Source organism: Mustelus asterias, chromosome 16, assembly GCF_964213995.1.
Source record: "Mustelus asterias chromosome 16, sMusAst1.hap1.1, whole genome shotgun sequence".
NCBI lineage: Eukaryota > Metazoa > Chordata > Chondrichthyes > Carcharhiniformes > Triakidae > Mustelus > Mustelus asterias.
In genome coordinates, this window is record NC_135816.1 from 31998692 (window position 1) to 32011555 (window position 12864).

The following is a 12864-nucleotide window of genomic DNA, read 5'->3' on the forward strand; positions in this document are numbered from 1 at the left end:
CAGTGTTGTAGCCCACTCTCAATCTCTTCAATTCCGCAAACAAAAAACTTGGCCTGTTCCTTGAATGTTGCCAAAGTAAAACTCATATTAACCTATACCTGCTCAGCCAAATATTCCACTTCTTATATATAAAGACTCTGGAATATGGTGAGTACTTCCGATACTTTGACAGCCAACGGGATATCCAAATTCGGTCAGCTTTGCCAATTCAGCCTTCTACAAATTACAACAGTGAATATTTGACAGCAAAGATGTCCACAAGTCAACAAAAGTTGTGTACAGAGCAGTTGTCATCACCAAACTCCTGTGCTGCAGTGAGACCTGGACTGTGTATCTGCATTCCATAAGAGTGCTAGAAATATTCCAACAACAATGCCTCGCACTGCCTCCTCCAGATTCAATGGGAGAACCTTTGAATAAACTCTTGTTCTTCATGTCTATTAGTATTCAGGCAAAACTCCTGCAAAACCAACTTCTTGGACTGGACATTGCATCCGGATGGCTGAAAATCATCTCCTCACCACATCATGCCTCCCTAGTGCCCAGAGGAGGACAAAGAAATGCATCAAAGCCAGTCTGAAACTCTTCTTGAAGGAGATGGCATTGACTGCAAGGACCAAGAGGAGCTTGCTACCAATCGCTCAGAATGGCAACAACTTGACCATGAAGCTGCATCTCGCTTTGAGTTCAACACCTTAAATGGTGAGGTAGAGTGGTGGCAGAGGTGGAAAGAAAAAGAAGCAAATCCTGCACTCTGGATCCCACTATCTCTTATCCTGTCCTATGCTCCCAAAGATCTATGGGTCAAATATCGGCCTGTGAAGACCCACGGCAGAGAGTCACAAGCCTGAGTAGGCAGCATCCCCGTACCAAGGGACAGCCGACAACAATGATCAGTGCACTCTGAATCAATGATGGCGGCTGCTATGAAAATGGATTTAGACCCACATAATGTGCTCCTGTTAGTCAGACAGAAGCTGCAAGGCATTAAAGAGGGACTGTTCCTGATTTATGAAAGCAAGTATGTTGCAAAAGAAAAATGCAAAGTAATATGGACACAGTAGAAAATAGCATAAGGAAATCCTGCAATCTATGCAAAGAACTCTATTCTGCTATGTCTGGATATCCATGGAGAGAGTGATGAATTGGTGTTCTCCAACTATTTGGCTTTCTATTCTCAAAGAAACCTTGGTGTGAAAATCTCAGACTCCAACTGTGATCCAGTCCAAGGCAGAATGCATAACTGTGCTGGCTGTTTGGGGCTAATTGTCCCCTTGCCTTAAATAAAAGGTGATTTTTACTCTCAATGCAAATTAATTTTTACTGGTAAATGTAATACTTACTACTCCAGAAATTAGAAATTTCATTTTTAATATAGTAGAAGGTCAGAATTATCTAACATATACAAATAAAAAAACTAATTTGAGTGATATTGCTAAACAATGGTAGAGACCAGAAACAGTTTGTTTGCCTAAACGGTGGCACAGTGGTTAGTAATGCTGCCTCACAGCGCCAGAAACCCGGGTTCAATTCCAGCCTCGGGTGACTGTCTGTGCAGAGTTTGCACATTCTTCCTGTGTCTGTGTGGGTTTCCTCCGGGTGCTCCGGTTTCCTCACACAGTCCAAAGATGTGCGAGTTAGGTTGATTGGCCATGCTAAATTGCCCCTTAGTGTCCCAAGGTATGTAGGTTAGGGGGATTAGCAGGGTAAATACATGGGGTTACAGGGATAGGGGCTGGGTGGGATTGCTATTGGTGCAGTCTCGATGGGCCGAATGGCCTCCTTCTGCACTGTAGGGAATCTATAAATTTGGTAACCATACATTGTAGTGAAGGGGAAGAAGCTAAGGTGAGCAAAAGGAAAAACCATTTTAAATTGAGGAAAAACACAAAGACCCTAAGATGTTGCAGTAGATATGGTAGGCATCATGTTGACACCCTTACTGGAGTAATATAAGACATGCAAAAATTATATCCTGTTAGTTCCTGATCTTGACCTTGTAATAAAGTTGAAGCATTGAGCAGATGAGAATCCTCATGATGTGGGAAAATTGACACTGCCTGGTCACCCTATTTGCTATTAGATGCCTTAAGTGGACAAAGAGTAGCATCAGCAAAGGTTGGAGACAGGTTGCCTGCCCAGAGACTTACTGGAGAATGATTCAAAGATTGGCAGGGTATTAACTCTTAAGCAATTTTTAAAAATCTACAAATACAGTATGCTGTTATTAATCATATACAATAATGGGGAAAAGATTCAGTAGTTCATATGATTCCACATGCTGTACTTCATTTAGAGTCATTATCACTTGTGAATCAAGGATCCTTCTTTTGCTTATTTAACAAAATAAAGCAGATATGAGTTTAAAGTGGGATACTGCTCTATTTTTAAAAAGTACCTAATTCACAAATTGAGGAAATATATTTTAACATTTAAATACATGTTCTTTATAAGTTAACAAGTAAACTACATCTACTTCGTGGATGTATGCCTTATCGAATCACTTACTGGAGCCAGAAGTGTTTCTGCTGCCTGGCTGCTACAAGTGCTTGCTTTAATCTTCACCTTTTCTTGTGCCCTATAAAAAAATTGTAAGTTTATGTTCCAAACGAAAAAAGCAGCATGTCTTTGATCTGGTATACCCAAAAAGGAAAAGGGGACAGGGCAATGGCGATCTTATACTGCACATCAGGAAACCAATTGGCATGGTGAGTTAATGTCGTCCAAACACCTTTGACACTTAAGTTTGAAACCAGCCCCAATTTATGAGGTGAAAGTCTATTTTTTCCGAGTGATATGAATGAGTCCTCTTTGAAAATAATTTGGATAGCATCAATTCAGTTCCGACTGGGTATGTTGCGTTAACACAAAATTGTTCATCTTTTGGCGGAAGCTTTTTTTGGGGTGGCATCATTGCACAGTGGTTAGCACTGCTGCCTCACAGTGCCAGGGACCAGTGTTCAATTCCCTGCTTGAGTCACTGTCTGTGTGGAGTCTGGACATTCACCCATGTCTGCATGGGTTTCCTCCGGCTGGTCCGGTTTCCTCCCACAGCCTGAAAGACGTGTTGGTTAAGGTGCATCGGTCATGCTAAATTCTCCCTCAGTGTACCCGAACAGGCGCCGGAGTATTATGATTAGGGGGTTTTCACAGTAACTCCATTGCAGTGTTAATGTAAGCCTACTTTGTTGGTTAAAAAGAAAAAGGAGGCTTATGTTCGGATGAGACGTGAGCACTCGGGTAGTGCACTAGAAAGCTTTAGATTGGCTAAGAGGGAGTTGAAGAGCGAGCTTAGAAGGGCTAAAAGGGGACATGAGAAGACTTTGGCGGATAGGGTTAAAGAGAATCCTAAGGCGTTCTATAGGTATGTCAAGAACAGAAGGTTGGTTAGGGCAAGTTTAGGGCCAGTTATAGATGGCAGAGGGAAGTTATGTGTGGAACCGGAGGAGATTGGTGAAGCATTGAACCAATATTTCTCTTCGGTGTTCACGCAAGGGGACATGAATATAGCTGAGGAGGACACTGGGTTGCAAGGGAGTAGAATAGACAGTATTACAGTTGATAAGGAGGATGTGCAGGATATTCTGGAGGGTCTGAAAATAGATAAATCCCCTGGTCCGGATGGGATTTATCCAAGGATTCTCTGGGAGGCAAGAGAAGTGATTGCAGAGCCTCTGGCTCTGATCTTCAGGTCGTCGTTGGCCTCTGGTATAGTACCAGAAGATTGGAGGTTAGCGAATGTTGTCCCATTGTTTAAGAAGGGGAACAGAGACTTCCCCGGGAATTATAGACCGGTGAGTCTCACTTCTGTTGTCGGCAAGATGTTGGAAAAAATTATAAGGGATAGGATTTATAGTTATTTGGAGAGTAATGAATTGATAGGTGATAGTCAGCATGGTTTTGTGGCAGGTAGGTCGTGCCTTACTAACCTTATTGAGTTTTTTGAGAAAGTGACCAAGGAGGTGGATGGGGGCAAGGCAGTGGACGTGGTATATATGGATTTTAGTAAGGCGTTTGATAAGGTTCACCATGGTAGGCTTCTGCAGAAAATGCAGATGTATGGGATTGGGGGTGATCTAGGAAATTGGATCAGGAATTGGCTAGCGGATAGGAAACAGAGGGTGGTGGTTGATAGTAAATATTCATCATGGAGTGCGGTTACAAGTGGTGTACCTCAGGGATCTGTTTTGGGGCCACTGCTGTTTGTAATATTTATTAATGATCTGGATGAGGGTATAGTTGGGTGGATTAGCAAATTTGCTGATGACACCAAAGTCGGTGGTGTGGTAGACAGTGAGGAAGGGTGTCGTAGTTTGCAGGAAGACTTAGACAGGTTGCAAAGTTGGGCCGAGAGGTGGCGGATGGAGTTTAATGCGGAGAAGTGTGAGGTAATTCACTTTGGTAGGAATAACAGATGTGTTGAGTATAGGGCTAACGGGAGGACTTTGAATAGTGTGGAGGAGCAGAGGGATCTAGGTGTATGTGTGCATAGATCCCTGAAAGTTGGGAATCAAGTCGATAAGGTTGTTAAGAAGGCATATGGTGTCTTGGCGTTTATTGGTAGGGGGATTGAATTTAGGAGTCGTAGCGTTATGTTGCAACTGTACACAACTCTGGTGCGGCCGCACTTGGAGTACTGTGTGCAGTTCTGGTCCCCACATTACAGGAAGGATGTGGAGGCTTTGGAGAGGGTGCAGAGGAGGTTTACCAGGATGTTGCCTGGTATGGAGGGGAGATCCTATGAGGAGAGGCTGAGGGATTTGGGATTGTTTTCGCTGGAAAGGCGGCGGCTAAGAGGGGATCTTATTGAAACATATAAGATGATTAGAGGTTTAGATAGGGTGGATAGTGATAGCCTTTTTCCTCTGATGGAGAAATCCAGCACGAGGGGGCATGGCTTTAAATTGAGGGGGGGTAGTTATAGAACCGATGTCAGGGGTAGGTTCTTTACCCAGAGGGTGGTGAGGGATTGGAATGCCCTGCCAGCATCAGTAGTAAATGCGCCTAGTTTGGGGGCGTTTAAGAGATCCGTAGATAGGTTCATGGACGAAAAGAAATTGGTTTAGGTTGGAGGGTCACAGTTTTTTTTTTTAACTGGTCGGTGCTACATCGTGGGCCGAAGGGCCTGTTCTGCGCTGTAATGTTCTATGTTCTATGTTCTATGTTCTACTTGTGACAATAAATAAATAAACTTATAAAGAAGCTAGATTTAAACTTAGAAACTCAGTCAGAGGGATAATAACAATAGCAAGTGTGAGAAATGGATAAGTGACATTGATATGGCCGGCTTTTCTTCAGTGGATGAAGTAAAAACCCATTTGGAACCCCGTAGGCAGAACTTTACTCTGCACCTAATTAATTTTGTACCTATCAAAGTGGAAAAGTGATCCATTTTTCAACATTCCTCACCAACAAATATAAAGTAAGAAGTCTCACTGCACCAGGTTAAAGTCCAACAGGTTTATTTGGTATCATGAGCTTTCGGAGCGCTGCTCCTTCATCAGGTGAGTGGAGAGTTGGGTTCACAAACAGGGCATATACAGACACAGATTCAATTGCAAGACAATGATAGTAAATCCTACTAACTGTCCTGGCTTGAGACAATTCACACCTCTTTAACCTGTCATTATCCCTCTTTCCACTCACATTGTCTGTACCTTGCATTCCAACCATTATCTTGCAATTGAGTCTGAGGCTATATATGCCCTGTTTGTGAACCCAACTCTCCACTCACCTGATGAAGGAGCAGCACTCCGAAAGCTCATGATACCAAATAAACCAGTTGGACTTTAACCTGGTGTTGTGAGACTTCTTACTGTGCCCACCTCAGTCTAATGCCGCCATCTCCACCTCTAGGTAATCCTGTATAGGAACAGTATCTGGTTGTACAACATAGGCCTTCAAATGAAAGACACAAAAGTAAATGTTTCTTTGTGCAGGTACCATAATAAGGCATTCGGCAACAAATTGCTGCTCTGAGGATTGCGTTTTCTTTATTCATTCATAGGATGTGGCTGTCGCTGGCTGGGTCAACATATATCCCTAATTGCCCTTGAACTGAGTGGCTTCCTCGGCCATTTCAAGGCATTTAAGATTGCTGTGGATCTGGAGTCGCATGGAGACCAGATCAGGTAAGGATGGCATACTTCCTTTCCTAAAAGTCGTTAGTTTATCAGATGGGTTTTTGGGACAATGGTCATCGTTAGACTTTTAATTCCAGAGATCAGGGCGGGAGTATGACTTTTTCCATTTGGTATTGTCTCAGTTGTGCCGCTCCAATACTTCCTCACTTACCTAGGGTCGCCCTGCAAGGCCATTGTCAAAGAATGACCACGTTACAGGGGATATAGTCAATTTTGTTCCAGCCCATTCCTTGCCAATAATGATCAAAATATTAACCAACTTAAAGTCACTGGTGAAGCTTGCCAAATTAAAAACCATGCGTGATTTCAACTAAGCATCATGTGAAGAGTCATTCATACAGTCACAAGGAATAATCTATCAACTGGTGTATTACTAATAGTCTTTAAAAACTGAGCAGTTACCTTGAGTTTGACACTAAGCTATCATTGGTGTCAGAATTTAGATTTTTACTGGAAAGCACTGAAGTAGTCTTTCCAGATTGCATGCCAATTGGAGGGTTGCTGGGAGCTGATATGGCTTTTGGAGCTTCCCCACTATTCAAATATTTCAGAGAATTAACAGCTGGATTTGTACAGTTAATATACCTCTCTTCAGTTCCTGTTTGCTTCTCTTCAGTTCCTGTTTGTTTCCTTTCAGTTTCTGTTTGTTTCCTTTCAGTTTCGGTTTGTTTCCTATCAGTTCCTGTACGTTTCCTTTCAGTTCCTGTGTGTTTCCTTTCAGCCCCTGTATGTTTCCTTTCAGTTTCTGTATGTTTTCTTTCAGCCCCTGTACGTTTCCTTTCAGTTTCTGTATGTTTCCTTTCAGTCTCTGTTTGTTTCCTTTCAATTTCGGATAGTTTCCCTTCCGTTCCTTCAGAAGAATTTCCATGCATGGCTTTCTGAGGCCTTGAAGAAGATTTCCATGCTGTTGGATGATCGACTTGTTCTGCCTTTATTGTTTCTGTTCTCGTGGGGGTACGTTTGTATTTCCTGCTTTTAGACTCCCTGTCCTTTGTAGCATCCTATATAAAAAGAAAATTGCATTCTGTGTGATTAAGAACTGTAAAAAAAATAGTTGGACACTGCCTGTCCTTTTGGAGCTTATTGATCCCAAACATCATCTGAAAGTGTAAGACTGTAAAATATAGGAGCAGAACTAGGCCATTCGGCCCATTGCGTCTGCTCCACCATTCAATTATGGCTGATAAGTTTCTCAACCCCATTCTCCTGCCTTTTCCCCATAATCATTGATCCCCTTACCAATCAAGAACCTACCTATCTCTGTCTTAAATACACTCAGTGACCTGGTCTCCACAGCCTTCTGTGGCAATGAATTCCATAGATTCACCACCCTTTGGCTGAAGAAATTCCTCCTCATCTCGGTTCTTTACTCTGAGGCTGTGCCCTCGGATCCTAGTCACTCCTGCTAATGGAAAAATCTTTCCCACGTCCACTCTATCCAGGCCTTTCGGTATTTTGTAAGTTTCAATACGATCCTTCTAAACTCCATCGAGTACAGACCCAGAGTCCTCAAATGCTCCTCACACATCAAGCACAACCAATGAGAACAAATCAGGTTTGTTCAAATGTTGACCAGCATTCAGAGCTTTTTAAAAAATACATGTTGCTGAGGTCACTCTGGATTAAAAAAGAGAGATTCATTAAAAGGCAAAAATGTTAACAGCAAATTATGATGACTGATTTAAAACTCAGCTAAGATTCTTGTGCATCACAATGAATCAGTTACGCTGGTGCCATTGCACTGAGGTACACTATTCCACTTTTCCCATTCTGCAAGGTTCCTGATCTGTCACTGGGAGCAGGCGCTGAACAGAGGTCACACTTGATGACTTTCTTTACTTGAAAGCGAAATTCCACAATTATTCTTAAGTTTTGATTTGAGAAATACTTAAATAAAATATTAAGCCCTCTATTTTAACTTGGATTTGAAGTTATGAACATTGTTCATGGTGTGATCCCTGTTCTGGTCATGGCAAAGACTATAAGAACACGAGTAGGCCATTCAGCCCCTCAAGGCGGTTCTATGTTCAAGCCATTCAAAGGAATCATAGCCAATCTATGTCCCAGCTCCATCTTGTTTCCATATCCCTTAATAACCTTGGCTAGAAAACATCAATCAATCTTAGTAGTAAAATTATTACTTAAACTAGAATCTACTGCTTTATGTGGGAGACAGTTCAATTCACTTAACAATGGCCCAAAGCTTCAGGCCCCTGGATTGTTGGAGATCATATACATGACCGGAGATGGGCATCGGGATCCTGCGGAACTCTTGATGCACTGATCTGCATAGGTATTGCCCAGGGAAGGGGTGGGGTCAATCTCCAATGGGCAATTTCCTGGCTTCATGGGGTACGCCAATGTTTTTTTTCAAATTTATTCAAGGGATGTTGGCTTCACTACCCTACCCACCTATCGCTTTACCCATCTAACCCCATCTTAACCACTTGCCACCTCACCCACTTGCCACAATACCCACCTGTCACCTCCCAGAAAGTTGAACAAAAATCTGAATGCACAAAACATTTGCAATAAGGTAGGTGAACCAGGGGCACAGACGGAGGTAAATGGTTTTGGTCTAATTGCCATTACAGAGGCACGGTTACAAGGTGATCAAGGTTGGGAAACAAATATTCCAGGGTACACAATATTTCGAAAGACAAACAGAATGGCAGAGGAGGAGGAGTAGCCTTGATAGTAAAGGATAACATAAGGACATTAGTGAGAAAGGATCTGGCCCAAAAGATCATGAAGTGGAATCAGTATGGGTGGAAATTAGGAATAGCAAGAGTCAGAATACACTGGTGGGAATGTTTATATCCCCCCAAATAGTAGTAAGACCCTTGGACAGAGCATGAAGCAAGAAATTCTTGGAGCTTCTAACGAAGGAAATGTAATAATTGTGGAAGACTTTAATTTCATATATGCTGGGATAATCAAATTGGCGAGAGTAGTCTGTAGAATGAGTCTGTAGAATATTTTTACGATAGTGTCTTGGAGCAATATGTTGTGGAACTGACTAGGGTTAAAACTATCTTAGATCTAGTACTGTGTAATAAAGCAGAGTAAACTACTTATGTCAATGTTAAAGTTCCACTTGGGAATAATAGTCACAGTAGCATTGTATTCCAGGTTAAAAGTGACATGTTCCAATCATAAACAAGAATCTTAAACTTAAAAAAAGCCAATGACATAGATAAGGGGAGAACTGGCTACGGCTAATTGAGTAAATAGACCAAAAAGTATAGAGTTAAATGTTAAATGAACAGGAAGAAACATTGAAAGAAGCAATTCAAAAGCTTTCACAAAATTACAAAGGGAAAATGTCAGGAAAAAGATACAAAAGTCTGAGGTCAAGCACCAACCAACTCAAGAACAGCTTCTTCCCTGCTGCCAACAGACTTCTGAATGGACTTACCTTGCATTAAGTTGATCATTCTCTACACCCTAGCTATGACTGTAACACTACATTCTGCACTCTCTCATTTCCTTCTCTATGAATGGTATGCTCTGTCTGTATAGTGCGCAAGAAACAATACTTTTCACTGTATGCTAATACATGTGACAATAATAAATCAAATCAAATCAAATCAAACATCCCATTGAAAAACAAAACTCAGCAAGAAACAGCCAACTGTCGCAAAAGAAATGCTCGGCTTGGAGTACTGGGCAGGAAATCTGGAGCAGCGTTGAGTGGGTTGAAATTTCTACTGAACAACAGTGATTGCTGCTCCTTGGAAGATTTGAGCCATTGTGTGTGTTTTCGAACATCTCTCCCAAATGGCCTTGCTCTGATTTTAAAATGTCTCCTTATCTAACTTTATAAGTGGTAAGTGGACAAAGGAACTAATTGAATAGATGAGCTACATTGTTGTCCTGCATGGGGTAAAGTTATGCATAATTATCGCTGAATTTTGTAGCTTAGAGCTGCAGTGAAATATCACTTTAAATAATTATCACAGTTCATCATCCAAGTTATACTTTAAACTACTATTCAACCCTCAGATAAACGCAAAATACTGCGGATGCTGGAATCTGAAACAAAAACAGAAAAATGTTGGAAAATCGCAGCAGGTCTGACAGCATCTGTGGAGAGAGAATAGATGTGGAGATGCCGGCGATGGACTGGGGTAAACACAGTAAGAGTTTTAACAACACCAGGTTAAAGTCCAACAGGTTTATCTGGTAGCAAGTACCATTAGCTTTCGAAAGCTCTGAAAGCTAATGGTATTTGCTACCAAATAAACCTGTTGGACTTTAACCTGGTGTTGTTAAAACTCTTACTGAGAGAGAATAGAGCCAACGTTCCGAGTCTGGATGACCCTTCATCAGAAAACTGAAACTGATTCACTCCTCCCGCCAGAAGAAACAGATTCATGAGCCAGGCAGGTCTGCATTACTCTACCGAGCTCATTAAATAGATCAGGGGTGTAGATCAGTCACTGAGGACATTGATTCTTCCCACTTTGCTGTTAGCAACCATGCAAGTCAGTGCCCTAAAAGGTAGGGTAGCCTGAGCTAAATAAGTTAACCAGCATTAAGCTTCGTGGATTTAGCTGGACTTCTTTCTGTAGTACTCCCATCTGCACATAAATAATCAGAAACACACATAGAAAATAGAAGCAGAAGTAGGCCCTTTGAGCCTGCTCTGCCATTCATTATGACCATGGTTGATCATTAAGTTCAATGCCCTGATCCTGCATTCCCCCTCATTTCCCTGGATCCCTTTAGCCTCAAGCGCTATATCTAACTTCTGATGAAATCAGGCAATGTTTTGGCCTCAACTACTTTCTGTGGTAGTGAATTCCACACATTCACCACTCTCTGGGTGAAGAAATTTCTCCCCACCTCAGTTCTAAAAGATTTACACCATAGCCTCAAACCATGATTCCTAGTTCTGGACTCCCCCCACCATCGGGAATATTCTTTCTGAATCTACCCTGCCTATCCCGTTAGAGTTGAATAAGTTTCTATGAGATTCCCTCTCACTCTTAAATTCACACATGGGAATTTCTAAACTTGTCGAAGTTTCTAAGAACCTGAGCTGCAGCTAAGGTTTTTTGGACGTAGTTAAATGAAATACAATCCAAAAGTAAGAGTATGATGTTTATCGGGCAAAACTGAAACTTGATTTGAGATGCCAAGATGGCTTGGTTTGGACATTCTTAAGCATGTCAATGTATTTTTTTAATGGGTGGAAGATTTCAAGATGGTTAAAAAAAAATCACCCACAGAAAAATGTTTCCATACTATCTGCTCCCACTTTCCCATCTTATTACTACTCAGTTTGTTATTTGATGCAGAATTAGTTAGTGTACTGTTGTTATCTATTAATGTGAAATTTATATTTGCCAAATTAGCCATCCATGTGCATTTAGTGTGATTAATGGCTTAATCCCATTCACAGAAGCAGGGTCCCAGCCAGTATAGGATTTTCCCATCAATTGGTCTTGATTTTAACCATATCCCAGCAATGAAATTTAAAATACTATTCTCAATAAATATTTGACCAATCAAGTGTATTGATATTATAATCTCATAAAGGGACACAAAAATTCTCACCTTTCCATGCTTTTTAGCACTTTGTTTGACATTTAGCATGGTCTTTTCATATTCTGTGATTTCTTTGCTTATGTTTTTACGTTTTCTTATCAAGAGAGGATTATCTTTCATATCCTTTAGAACTTGAGCCTGAATCTCTGGGATAAATCTGCAAGTACAAGCAAGATATTTCAAGAGATCCTGCCATCAGGACTAATCATTACTATTCAATCACAATTAACTTCCACAATGAACACATTGATTTTTTTTGGTGATTTAATTTTTTTAATGCACGTTTGTTGAAGACCTCAGTCCAGCGCAACGCTGATCCTCTTCCCCCGGCTAACTAGTTCCTGTAGCCCAAGAGCACTATCCTGCTCTTTTGTGAAAATAAATGCAAACTGTTCCTTAAGAACCAGGCTTGCGTCTTCCATCTCCACAGCAGGGTGACCTTTTTGGTCTCAACTTCGCCCTACTTTATGTTCTTTATCTGTTTATAAAACATTTTCTTTGTCAATACTTTGTGATGCCCTCCCTTTGTTTACCCAATTTCCTTCTTAATTTCACCACTGCATATTCTGTATCCCTCGAGGTTTTCCACAGTATTGAGTTCTCAGTATTGGACGTACCCTTTCATTTTGCCTGACCTTACCCTGTATGCTCCTTGACATTCAGGAGGCTTCAGGTTTGGTAACCCCACCCTTTCTCTTTGTGGGAATATCCTTTCTCTGAACCCTCACTATCTCACTCCTCTGACATTGATTGACCTTCAAGTAGTTCTTTCCCGTTCACTTCTGATAAATCACCTCTCGGCTGAGTAAAATTGTCCTAGCCACCATTGAGAACTTTTACTCTGGTCTATCTTTACCTCTTTTTTCATAACTGCACAAAATCCAACTGAATTATGACCACTAACACTAACATGCTCTCTTCCTGATACCCCTCTTACACCTGCCTGCATCATTCCATGAAATCAAGTCCAGAACTGCCACTTCTCTCTTTTGTCTTGTACTGACAAAAAAAGTTCCTCTGAAAGCATCGAGATGCAACTTGTCTGGCTTGTACCAGGATGTTCTATCTTCCCCCGGAACTGGTCCTAATGTCCCGGGAATCTAAATCCCTCTTGATCCTGACACAGAAAGGTACTTTCGATCACCATTGAGATAATACACTATTTAAT

The 12864-nt window shown here is 41.4% G+C and overlaps 1 protein-coding gene across 1 annotated transcript in view; it reads right to left on the reverse strand.

The window, feature by feature from the left end:
* Positions 1 to 962: 962 nt before the first annotated feature.
* LOC144505333 (cyclin-dependent kinase-like 4) overlaps positions 963 to 12864 on the reverse strand; it is a 31913-nt gene continuing 20011 nt past the window's right edge. Inside the window, exons 7-10 of the mRNA XM_078231454.1 lie at positions 11706 to 11853; positions 6729 to 7144; positions 2509 to 2578; positions 963 to 1004 (exon numbers count right to left, since the gene is read on the reverse strand). Coding sequence (XP_078087580.1) covers positions 963 to 1004; positions 2509 to 2578; positions 6729 to 7144; positions 11706 to 11853 — 676 coding nt within the window. The remainder of the gene's footprint in view (positions 1005 to 2508; positions 2579 to 6728; positions 7145 to 11705; positions 11854 to 12864) is intronic.